Genomic DNA, 13,395 nt, shown 5'->3' with positions numbered 1-13,395 from the left:
TTTTCTTTCAGATTTAGTCTTTTTAGAAAGCTGGTATGTGTAACATTTGTATATTGGCTCAAGAGACTAAATTTAACCCTTAATATAATGGAGATTGACCTGTGTTTTTAATAGATGTCAAAACAATAATAAATATATATATATAAGTGTGTGTAATATATCTGTTTCACTTGAAAACATCATGTGACTCGTGAAACTCAAAACCATCATTTATTCTATAGTTAAAGGTGCCATCAATCAATACTATAGTACAGAGACATCCATAACCCGCTGTAGTCATTGATACCCTTAAACCTGTACATATGGCATATTTGTGTTGTGGCTTCTTTGATCAGGCTTTGGTTTTAATGGATTTTTCTCCTCCTTTTGGCCATGGGACCAGAGAGGGCAGGGATATAAAGTGGAGGGGTGGAAGGTCATTTGAACCTTGTGGTTTTGGAGCAAAGTGCAGGACGACAGAAGGTGTTCTCCCTGTATTGAGACATCACTCTCTCACAGAGACAGGAAGTCTGCTCTCCCACCTCCCACTTACACATATACGCCGACTCTAGACCATTAACAGATCCCATGCGTTAATGGGCAGTATTGTAGCAATTGATGGATGGAGTTAGGTATCCAATACTGAAATCACACTGATTAGCTTGCCACCTCAGAACCAAATCGGAGTCCCTCCCTGATTGAAAAAATGGCTTGAGTGCAAAGTGGAAAGCATCAATGTACTTTGGCACTTTGGCCCTAAAGGCCCCAAGTGTTTGGTTACTTCAGAACTTTATATGCAGAAATATTAATGTGTTTATGAGATTGACAGTGGTGGTCGTAGAAGTTACTATTGGCCAGTGGTCAGCCAGTATGACTTTTTCCATATAGTGCCATATTAAAAAACACATTTTGATTATGTGGTTACATTATTGATACAAAGCATTCAACCCATTAATGCTTGAGATATTAAGACCTATATAAAGATTGAAATATTAAGGGTTTTTCCATGTGTGAAATGCTTGCATGCTGTAAAAGAAATACTATGTCACATTATCCAGCAAGATGTCAAAAGCTTCCAAAGTTGTATTTTCTCCAAAAATATGTTCAGATGGTAAAGGGTATTGAGCCTTCAGTAACTTTAATTTTCCACATTTGAAATCCATGATAAATTACACAACATTTATTCTATTTAACTGAAATCTATAATTTCAGTGACAGAAATCATTAAAAACTTTTTATTGATGGGGCCTAATCATCCCAAGATATGTGCTGAGTTTTTAAAATACTCGTGTTGTTGCGGGCAGTCATGCTAAAAAATAAAGCAACATTTTTTCTTGCATGTTTAATGTTAAAGTCAATTTGGATGTGTTGTTTATCTTTTAAGATTTTCTAGAATACATTTTTGAAGTGACATATGTTTTCATATTATATGACTGAATTGTTTTGCTAAAATGTAGGCTGAAATGTAAACCGGAATCTGCAATGGTTTGTCCGCGTAAAAGTAGATTATCCTACAGCATTTTAGCTTGTTCACAAACAACTAATTTGGCTGTTATCTAGGAGGCTGCTGTTGACTATCTTTGTTGTTACTTAATGTGTAAGAAAATTAAACAATTAACCTTAAGGTAGGCCTAGTCTCTTATCCTCGAGCAAATAGCGTCTGTGAACTCGATTCCTTTTCGCAAGAACAAGTATCTAGCGTTATAAAACTTTAATAATTACTTGCCTTACTTATTTAATAACTTATAGTTATTATTACCCCTGCGAGAGAGAGAGAAAGAGAGAGAATAACAAGACCTCGTTTGCCACGTTTTCAACTCAACAGCGGCAGAAAGAATTAAATTAGGTCAAGAATCTGTGAATCACAGAGCTGACGAGCAGGACCCAAATGACAACAGACACCTTCTTAAGTTTCATTCTTTCAGTGGAAACTGTACTCTGGCCTAACATGACCTCACTAGAAATAAGAATTTGTAACCGTTGTAATAACAAAATTATTATTTTCAGAATATAGGCCTAATATCACTGCTTAAACTATTTACTACACTCGCGTACATGCAAATTATTTAGACCGTTTAGGCTACAAATGAAAGATTTGGAAAAAATAATAATAAATAAAGTGTTGCTGTTGAGCTCTCACAATCACGCATATTAGCCTAATCTCAGCTATTCATTTTAAAATGTATTAATGAACATTGAGTAAAGTTTACTTAAAGTTTACAAGATTATGACGCGAAACTTTAAGAAGGCTGATTCATAATAAAGCACTATAAAACTGCATGTAAAATGCACGTTTGTAGAACTTTGCAATACCTATATTTGGACGAAAGGTTTGACACTTTAGGCAATACATGTCCCAGTGGTTTTTTTTTTTTTTTTTTTTAATAACTGAGTTGGAGGATATAGGCTATCCTCAGGTGGAATACGCCGCCCGTTAGGGTCTGTAACCCTGAGACTTATTCCAAGTATAATAGGCTTGGTCATCGGAATTTACTTTGTTTTCAGTTAAGATTTTGTTGGCTTGGCATAGATAATTCCTCTAGAACATGCGACTCTTAACGCTGTTAATGTCACTGTTAGTCACGTGTTTAATAAACACCCATGAGTCTGACCTAGTTTGCAATGATATTTATAACTGATTCAGTTGTCAAAACACTATAACGTTCTTAAATGGAAAAAAACAAAAAAAAGTTACTAATACAAAAAAGCCAGGACACAAAAGTTTCCTTTTGAAGCAAGTGTAAAACAGAATATTTAATGACACTCTGGTAGTATAGCCTACTTAATTGGCCAGGTTATGCTGAAAACGATAAAAAGGAATAAACATACAAACATGCGTTAAATGTAAAATAACCGATACATTCACTTAAATACGTTTTAATTGCTCATTTTGAAATTAGAGGGCCATTTTAAATACAAATGCATGCATCAATAATCGATCTTTGGCGGAGATGTAGTAATAATAATAATAATAATAATAATAATAATAATGTAAACAGCAAAACATTTGTTATAATGTCCTGCCATGTGAAGACATGATTGCCACTGTCATTTCTGCCAGTATGGCTGCTGACTCTGATGCACTGAGTATACAGTATAATATGCTAGGTGTTATTATTTAGACCTATATAAAATTTTGTACAGTATACAATAAATAAAATAGGCGTTTGCATAGAAATACAAGCCAGCTTCTTTACTGGCCGATAGCTGAACAATGTTCTCAGCAAAACACACAAAAAGGCCGATAATGCTTGTTATCAAAATTTGAGTTGGGCCGTGTTGTCGGTTTTTTTTTTAAATATGAGCTACTTTGTCCCCTGTGCGAGGGTCTTTTCTAAGTCATATATCTCCATCAAACAGGCTGAAATACTTGCTGGCGTTTGAGAAATAAAAGTAAGGCGCGCTACCTCCAGGATACACGACTGGTAAAGGCATTGGAAGCATGCACCTTCCGAGCAGATTATTCTCTTTGGTATATAAAGCTGGCAGCGGTACCGTCTTTCCAACATCACTGAAATCGCTAGTCGGTCCCTCCAGTTCAGTAGACAGTTGTCTTTTTAATTTATTCCGTCGATTCTGAAACCAGATTTTGACTTGAGTCTCGGTGAGCTGCAAAGAGTTCGCCAGGCACGCGCGCTCCGCGCTGCTCAGATAGCGTTTCATGTCAAACGTAGATTCCAGTTGGAAGATCTGTCTTTTTGAAAATATAGTGCGCGTTTTCTTTTTCGTCATTAGTTTATGCTTCTTGCCGTTGGTCTGTTGTTGCCCGTCATCGCAGCTGTCCGCGCTCTCGCTGCGCGTGTCGACGGTTTTGAGCGCGTCCGCCACAGTCCCATCTCCCTCTCTGTTGACTTTATCTGAAAGCCAGTCAGATGCTATTGATATTCGCTCAAAAATTACAGTACAACTAATAATACATTACTGCAGATTTGTGCCAAATATAAAAGCAATATCTTACCAATGGGTTGCAATCTTGTATCTGACCCTTCTTTGCATCGACCCTCGCTCTCTCCGGGATGATGCAGACAGCCATCCCGACACACTACAAGCGATGTCTTAGAATGACAGCTGTCAAAGTTTCTGCTGCTCGACTTGGAGTTGAGGATATTGTCAATGGTGAACTTCAAAGAAGCCGGTCGACATGACGCGTCCTCCTTGCTCATATTCTCCGTTAGATGCGGGATCTTTGTTGTGCGTGTCTCCTTTTTGCCGTTTCATAAACTAACGTCTCGATTCTCCGAGCACCATCTCTCCACGAGGTGCAGTGCTGCTGCGCTCGCCTAGACTGTTAGTCCACTGACCGGAAGAACACGATTCTCCATCGTTTATTGGTCACGAGAATCAGACAGCGCGGCGGCCAATGGCAGAGGAGGGTGGGAGCTAGAGCTCAGACCTATCTAGACATCTGGCAAACATACTTCAATGTGTGAACAGCACTGCTTACTATTTTTAATGAGCGCTCTTAAGAAAAGGAAAGAGATTTCAGCTTTTAGGCGTATTTCGCATCTTTGGCCTTCTCCAGCTCCTTTGATGACGCTTGCGCGGTGTCAATTCGAGAACAAAGGGAGGTCAATGTAACTTAGGCTATGACTTTTTTTTTTTCTTTCAGATGAACTTTCAGTTCCCAATTAAGTTAATTACAGCAACTTTGTCGTTAAAATTATGATTTTGCTTCTTGCATGTGTGCGAGATAATTCCAAGTGTTAAAAAAAATGTAGGCTATATAGGCTACTTCTAAAGTTTTGCTGTCTTTTGCATTTAGTATTTCAAAAATTGTTTAAAAAAAAAAGTTATTTTGTGGCGGTGTTTATGGCAGAAACAGCCTGTAGCTATTATTATTTTGAACGGTCTTAGCTGTGCAATGACTAGCCTATAAAAAACGAACGATGACCTTTACTTTCTCCATTAGTGGCTTTCAAGTTAAGTCCTTATTTCTGGGGCATTTAATAATTTAGCTAATTATTGAACACTGAAAGCATTCATGGACGATAAAGTTGTAGGTTAATAAATATTATTTTACTGAACCTTTAGTCCGTTACCACTCGATTTCATTGTCTTTTAAGCATATTCTCATCCAGGACTTGCAAATGGACCCTGAAATCTGAAATCATTCTAAACTTTAATGATATGATTTTGTATGTCTTAATGTAATAAAAAATAATGTCCTAAAATGGCTAAATCATATTTTCATATCATTATTCTTTCTGTTGTTAAATAGGCAAGTAAATATAGTTGCCGGCCTAGATGATTAGCTATAGCTTGAACCTGTATATGTAGCCTATACGTTTGATATTTAAGATTTATTCGTTTAAATTATTTTGTGTTAATTGTACATATCTAATTCAACAGAGTGTTTGGATTTAGTATGCGTTTTCTGTTGTGTTCTGTGTGCTGATAAGACCTTTTTAAACCACACCTTTTTTGTTTGTGAATGAAGAGATACCTGTTTGATTTGCACGATATTTAGAAAATGGTCAAAGCTTGATACATAGGCTACATGATTTAAGCCTATGGTTTTCCGCTGTCCCGTATAAAGTATTGACGTCTTCTAAGCATATAGCATAGCCTATAAGTAGAACCCATGTACAGGAAAACCATAATTGCTTTAAAGTGATTTGTTTATTTAAATTGATTAAGTGAAAAAGTGACAATTTACAAATCGGTGGTTCTGAATAAAAAATAGCCTATATTTGCACAACGCAAGTGTTGCCCTTATATTTACATACAGGTGAAGGCCCCCATGCACAGAATATATATATATTATAGACAGGTAACAGTGACAATTAACACAAACTTGTCATTTCTCTTGTGATAGGTGTTTTCTTTTATTTGGATGCATGAGACAGTACTGCAGTTTCCAGCAGGATAGGCTACATCAGTTATTGCAGCTTTCTTATAACTCTCATTGGACCACTTGTCAGCCTGAGTCAATCACACAAGGCCTGTCATTTGCGATGTCATTAAATTCACTGAATGAGCAAACGATGATAAAGGATAGTTCACTGAATTTGAGAAGCCCATGATTGGTGGCGAGACTTGAGACACGTTAAAACTGAGAGTCGACACGGGTGTCGTTTTATCATGGTACAAGATGGGCACCCGTACAATCCGTTGGGAGCTGTGGTTAAAATTAACAGCCTCTAAATCCGCGGCCACTTGTCTTTTCCATTTGTTTCTGCGGTTCTGGAACCAGATTTTCACCTGTGTTTCGGTCAGGTGCAGGGAGGCCGCGAGGCCGGCGCGCTCAGAGCTGCTGAGGTATCTCTTCATGTCGAAAGTGGATTCTAGCTGGAAGACTTGGCTTCTACTGAACACAGTTCGGGTCTTTTTCTTCCGGGCCGAGCCTGGCTCCGAAGTGTCGGGACCAGAGCGCTCGTCGAAAAGCTGTCGCGCGTCCTCACCCTCATCACCCACACACTCGCTCTTTTTTCGCTCCACTGCTCCATCAAGAAGATCAGAGGCCACGGGGCTGTTCCTGTCGCTGCGGCAGTGTTCACTGGAATGGCGGGTTTCTTCTTTTGGACCTGATAAAGTGATGATAAAACGAATGTGTAAGTGTTTGAGAAATGCTTGTTTATTATAATTGATCAGATGTATGTTTGCCAAAGGGATATCAAAAATCTGCTCTAAATCTGGCACCTTCCCATATAGGCTATGCATAATATTGTGTGTCTTCGCAGACAACTCTCTCCCTGTGGCTTTCACAGACAAACCAATTACTCTTAAGCCTTTAACGAGTTTGGGAAGTCTTTCATTGCGACTCGGCTTCTCTGCACTTTCGAGTAGCTTTTGTTGGTTTTACTTAATGAGGCTTAAAACTAATGTGAACCTGCCAGTAGCGTAATTGATGCTGTAAACACCTACACGGAAAATTATTTTTCAGTTTGGGGCTAATAGCCTAATGCGCAAGTCAGCCTATTCCACCAAGAAGCAGCACAATCAATTGGAGCTTGTGTTCTCAATTAAATTAAATAGGCTATTTAATGTAGGCCTCGATATCAATTCAGACTAAGAAATCTCTTTATTATTTTCATTTACGATTTTTAACATAATTATGAGTTTTATAGCCTACAATGTCTGTGTATCCCGCAACTTACTCTCTGAGATTTCCCGTTCATACCACTCCAGAGGTGGCTGTGTGCTCCGACACATGTCCGTCTTGAAGCCTGTGCTGGATGCTTGACTGCACATTTCCTTGCGATGCTCTTTAGTGCCGCCCTTAAGAACCATCTCTCGCTCCATGCCATCGCTATCCTTTAAAGGACGGACGGACTTTTCTGTCCTACAGGAGCCAAGCAAATTATCGATAAAAAACGACGAACCCCTGGATGTGGTGGAAGTATCCTGTTGTTGGCTTTTGTCATGCATTTCTAATACAAATAGGCTATACCAGTCACAACAATAGCCGGGTGATTCGCGAATACTTCTAAGCAAAAAGTAAAGAATCCTTCCTCTCCGGATATCCCAGCTCAACCATTGCTTCAGAAGGATGAAATCCTTCGCCCGTCCACGGCTCAGTCCATAGAGAAGCGGTGCTGTAGTAAAGAAAAATCCAAGTCAAGTAAAAAGCTTAACGAGCGGAGGGTATTCTGCTATTGGACGAGCACAATAGCAAATGGGATTACTCGTGAAAGGGTATTACCGGCTCCAATTCTACTAAGCTTTTGATCGTGCCTCAGGGTCGGTGGAACCCCTGTCACACAGGGCTTTATTTGGGTCAATTAGGGAGCAAATCAAAATACAGATAGTGGTTCAGCGCATCGCGTCAGCCGGGGATCTCGTAGAATCGGATGCTGCTCCGTCTATTGGTCGGATGGGTCGCTACATCACAACGACGTTATACAGCAAACGCCACTGCTTGGCAATGAGACGGCCTTCCTCGGGACATCCCAGGATATGTTGTGTTTGCTTAATGGTTTTAAATATGTCAAATAATATGCTTAAACCACAGTTAAAACATTGGGGATTTTTTTTGGAGCTAATCTGTAAAACATTGAGCTTTATTACATTTAGCCTATACTGACCCATGAAATTCATTTAAAAATATTTTCGAGCGTTATCAGTAGGCTAAATTGCAAAAAAGAAAAAGAAAACGCAGGCCTGACAGGATACTAAGTGGATAAGTACGTAGATGCATTTGGTTTTGTTTAAAAGAAACAGAATAGTTTTAAATAATTTAGGGGGGGGGGGGGGGAAGCTTGATTATTAGCTATACTATATAAAATATCTAAATATATAATAATATATATTTTAGGACCCCAAGCTGGCACGAAACAGTAATGTCGAGGTTTTTGGCCTGTTAAGCGCTGAAGGCATGAAAACATTAGGTAGCCTATATAAAGTCCTCCTAAAGTATATTCCTTTTCTTTAAAATTGTAAATTGTAATATTTCATTTGGTCTAACGTGATATTTGGTCTAACGCTTCAGTTATATTAAATATATTTATCTTAAACTTGGTTTTAAAAACCATGTGATTTTATCACATGACAGACATTTTTAAGTTATTTGACTAAACATTTTACATCATCGGTTGTGGATATCAAAATGATAAATGATTGCCATACATGAAAATAAAATATAGGCTAATTATGAAAAAAAAATCTATTTTATTTTGTATTTTATGTTTTATTTGTATTTTTTCTATTTTATCTAAAATAGCTATCTGTGATTTGACGTCTGTGATCATTACCGTTTCTGGAGAGCAAATCTGTAAATAAATAACGTTCTGGCTTAAAACCCTAACATGCATTTATTTAAGTAATTATTTAGCGGGTATACACACCCTAATAATAGCGAGAAATTGAGAACTGTAAATCCTGTCATTTGAAATGTGTTAACACTGAGAAGTATAAAACACATACAAATAGGCTACACAAAATTCTATATATAGCCTATATATATTTAAATAGCCCATATATATATATATTTTTTTTTTTTCAATTCCAGTATTTTGAAAGTGAGGTTATGGACGATTTCTTATGACGTTTTTTTTTTTTTTTTCTGCTGTCTTATTCTGCGACCTGTTAAATTAATTTTATAGTAACTATTTGACATTATTATTGGGATAGGCTTCGAATAGTTTAATATTTATTTCAGGAGTGCTTTTTTTTGTTTTTCTAGTTTTTCTTAAAGACATTGCTTACAGGAAGGTGAAAGGTAGGCTAGTAGTAATAGTAGTAATAATAATTATTTTAATACAGAAGACACAAAGCCCAAAATAGGATAAAGGTGCCAGCTCATTGCCTATGTTAGTTATAGTTTTAAATATAGTTTAATTATACATGACGCATAGTTTATTTCGTCTGATGAAAAAGAAAAAGTATGAAAAAAATTGTGTACACATGCATTTTAAGATTTTCGTTTACATGGACACGTAACACGCTTGACATTATAGTTTTCAGAAGTCCTATAAGCGCTAAACCTTTCTTTTTACGTCACTATTCATTAATGGTTTTATTAACAGATTTCTACAGAATCTAACTTTATATACACTAGTTATAAACTTTTATTATTTTATTTTATTTTTTTTGTCAACGGAGTGGCGTGTATTCCTGCTTCTTTTACAAACGATAACATAAATACAACTATATTAGTTGTTGTTCGTTAACAGTTTGTAGTCGTTGTTTAATATTAGTTTCAGCAAAACCTAGTCGAGTAAATAAGTCTTTTTAGTTTTTAAATGATGTATTTTGTGTAGCCTATATATTTTTCTTAATGATAATAATTACTGTTGTTATTATTATTATTATTATTATTGTTTAAAAAAAACTACAACCTAAACATACAACCTGTTAAACAACTATCTTAGAAGATTACATTTCGTCTAAGATCTAAGTATTGTGTACACTGTGCTTGGAATGATATCCTGCAACAGGCAACAACAGCAAAGGCAATATAAAAGGCTGTATGTGCTTCAAGTTTGAAAATCCACAGTGTGATACTTAATTGTAAAATAATGTGTGTACTTTGTGGACAGTGATGCCTGTTTGCCTTTTAAACCATGGACAAAAAAACTAACCCACTCACTGAGGTTTTGATGTATTGACTGTGGTTGACTTTTTACGTCTCTTCTTTCCCTTCTTTTTGCTTCTTCTTTAGCTTGTGGGTGATAGGCAGAGATTATTTAGCTCATATCACTGTGTGTACTTCGGCACTCACTCTGATATGGCACCAAGTCCGACCCCCTGTATGTGAGGGCAGACAGCCCCTGGCTTCATGGGCATGTAACCCCACTGATCCTTATCCAGGCTGGCATGGCCTTTTCACACTGGTGACCAGTATTGAGACCTTTAATGCTCTCCTCTCCTTCTATCTTTTTCTCTCTTTTACGTTTTCTCTCTTAATACACATTATCTTTCTTCCATTTATTTAACTACCCTTTGCCCTCGTTGTCATTCACTATGTCTGAAATTTTTTACAAGGATGAAAAGTTCATGACAGCTTCAGTGTTGTTGCAGTAATGTTGGTGTGCATGCTCGGCTGAACCGATGGATGCCATGCATGATTTGTGTGTACAGACGAAAGTTCAGTCAGTCATGACTTTTGTATGATCGTTAAGGACTGTTTACTGTTTTCTATAAAAGACAGTAGCCGGGTTTAGGCTCACCCTGCTATGCTTCTGTTGTGGGGACCCTTTATGTGACCCATTAAACTCCGCATTGACATCAGACACATTTAAGGTCCAGGCATCTGCTGTCGCTCTTTAGTGGTGCGGTCAGCCCGAACGCCCTTGTGGTCTCTGCGGTCTGAACCTGGATTGAGTCGTCACCGTGAAATTGGACTTGATATATGGGCGGAGGCACAGCTGAAGTTTTGTGCTGACTTGCCTCTGTGGTTAATACAGCATCAGTTTGCAATTGTCTGAAACAAAGGCTTAATGAAGGACCTGGTCACAAAGCAGCATACATCAAAATCATATTCAGGGAATGTATAACACAATTTTACCACATGCATGGCATTTAAGCATGCATAACTACAGTAATTTGTTAATCTGTGATCATTTTTTTTTAATGATGGTATATGATAGTATTTGTATAATCATCCGTACAGCATGTTTATCCATGTTCATCATGTATTGAGGTCATATTAAGATTTATGTGTGCAAGGCATGTTACTCATGATAAGTCATTGTTCTGTATCTGAATATCGAAAACACTAAGATTTGTCCATTCTTCTCGGTTGAGTAATTTTGAAATGTGTGTTTGTGTAAGCTAATTTTAATGCAAATATATTGCGACATATTATGTCACAAATTATCACATTATCACAAAAAAACTGTATAAACTGAATTCACACATCCTCTAAAAAAAATCCTTTTTAGATTTTTATAGTGATTGCTATTTTCTGTTGATTTTGTGTATTTATTCAACTGAACAAACTGTTTGTACCAGTTTACTACACATTCTGCTATATAATTATTTTATAGAAGAGTAAAATAGTAGCATAGCAACATAGGCAGTGCATGATTTTCATTATTATTTCAGCTTGGCCTAAAATGTCAGTTTATCTTCTTTATCAGCTGGAGGTTTTTAATGAAGAATGTCTGTTTGTTTAACCTCTTCATGCTACGTTGCCCCCTGTCAACCCCAGCTCTTCATGCTGCCACATAGAAGTGAAAATGTGAGTTCAGATCCAACTAAAAATTCCACTGCTTAAAGTCTCAGAAAGGTGAGTAATATATGCATATGCATTTACATTTTTTGGATTTTTATACTCCCCTTTCTGAGGAAAATATGATCTATGTAGCAGCAGTTACTTTATTGTTTAAAGTATAACGTTTTTGACAGCTAGCAGTCAGAATTTATCATTTAGTTTTGAAATTTTATATAACATCAGCGTGAGCTCGGCTAGATTTACATTTCAGAAAAATGCTGCGTGTTGACAAGTGTTGACAATAAGAAATGTAAGTGAATGCATAAAAAAAAGTCCTTTGAAAATAAATGAAAAAAAGTATGGGTACAAGCGATTTTGCAGTATTACAACTGAAATAATATGCTTATTTACAATTAGATCGTTTTAAAGGATTTGCAAGTTAATACCATTTTGCATCACACCTTGCAATAAGAACAAAATTTAGACAAAAGAGAGACTTAAATCATACTTATGTTTAATACTTGGTTTTCTGAGTTTTTCATTGAGAATTTATCAAAACCTCAAAGCATTGCCGTGTGTGTGTGTGTGTGTTCGTTCAGCTAAAGTCTTTTTTTCCACATATGAAGCAGATCCACACGTGAACACAAATACTCAAAAACCTAAGAAATACTTTTTTTTTTTTTTTTTTTGCAAGGCATTTCATCTAAACCACATGTACAATCAATGCCTTTTGATGTTAAATATTAATATGGAGACTTCACATGGATTGTGCTTTAAGATTGACTTTGTGTATGTGTTGTCATTTTTCATGTCTGATTTATCATCCCAAGCCCAGGTTCTGATTTCTGAGTCCATCTCCTTGACTGAGTTTATTTAATCTGACAATTAACTGGTTGTTGCATGAAGAGATGCAGTGCACGCTTTACTGAACTGGTGCTGGATGAAGGGATCGCGTGAGAAAGAAAAAGAAGGAGAAAGAGGACACAGAGAATGTGCAATGTGAAGACGCAAGGTCATACCTGCAGCTCTTATGGTTAATTAGCTTATACCTCTTTACTTCTCACTATGCCATTCTTGTGAGCACATGACCCCATGTGACCTCAACAGACGATGGTTTTTCCAGAACAGGTTATTGAAGTTATTTTAAACATGCCTATGAACAGTAATGGGTTGGTCACATCACTGGCTTTGAAGTTTCCAAGACCAAGGCCATCTGTATTGACTAATATGTAACATCTTTTTTTGTTGAGAAGAAAAGGGAGGCTCTTAGATGTCAGGAGGGATCCTCTTTCAGTCGCCAAGTCTAAAACTAATGGGCAACTTTATTCAAAAAGACATAAGAAACAGCATTACCTCACTGTATTAGGGGGCCTGATGGTGAATCAGTATAATATATAAAGAGCAACCCAGTCATTCCTCCATCTCTTCTTCTTGGGGATGGATTGCTCATACCTGGCCTGCCTATCTGTGGTAATTGGTGAGCCTGTTTGGGGAGTGGTGATTAAATATGGATGTGGGGAGAGGAGGCAGGACTGGGTTAACAGAAAGCGACAGAAAAGATGAAAGGCGGTGGTATTAATGCGTTGCCCAGAGGAGAGGAGCCCAGCCTGGAGACGCTTGTTTTTCACTCTGTTTGTCACGCAAGTTTCCTGCCCCGCCCAGTTCAGTTGCTGATAGGCCACTCCCCTCTCGCTCTTTTTCTTTCTGTATCTCCTCACGCAGCTTTGCGTTATACTTCTTGCCCTGTTTCTTTTGGTTTTGCGTGTCTGTTCTGTGCTCTGTCTAATTCTCTTGTCTTATGTCATCCAACATCATATCTGTGT

The 13,395-nt window shown here is 37.3% G+C and overlaps 2 protein-coding genes across 2 annotated transcripts; both read right to left on the bottom strand.

Annotated features, from left to right (window-relative positions):
- Nucleotides 1-3,318: 3,318 nt before the first annotated feature.
- LOC306872182 (homeobox protein HMX3-like) lies at nt 3,319-4,142 on the bottom strand (the record flags this gene model as incomplete). The annotated part of the gene is made up of 2 exons (XM_079420637.1): nt 3,319-3,836; nt 3,938-4,142. 2 exons carry the CDS (start codon nt 4,140-4,142, stop codon nt 3,319-3,321), a joined length of 723 nt encoding a protein of 240 aa, XP_079276763.1.
- Nucleotides 4,143-5,581: 1,439 nt separating this feature from the next.
- Nucleotides 5,582-7,662, bottom strand: LOC306873212 (homeobox protein HMX3-like). The gene is made up of 2 exons (XM_079422324.1): nt 7,077-7,662; nt 5,582-6,503 (listed from the first exon to the last, which is right to left on the bottom strand). The coding sequence occupies exons 1-2, from the start codon at nt 7,345-7,347 to the stop codon at nt 5,911-5,913; spliced, it is 864 nt and encodes a 287-aa protein (XP_079278450.1). The 5' UTR covers nt 7,348-7,662; the 3' UTR covers nt 5,582-5,910.
- Between the last annotated feature and the right edge of the window lie 5,733 nt (nt 7,663-13,395).

Source organism: Barbus barbus, assembly GCF_936440315.1.
Source record: "Barbus barbus genome assembly, chromosome: 7".
Classification (NCBI taxonomy): domain Eukaryota; kingdom Metazoa; phylum Chordata; class Actinopteri; order Cypriniformes; family Cyprinidae; genus Barbus; species Barbus barbus.
The sequence above is the reverse complement of the archived record's forward strand: the minus strand, read 5'-3'. Positions and strand labels throughout refer to the sequence as shown.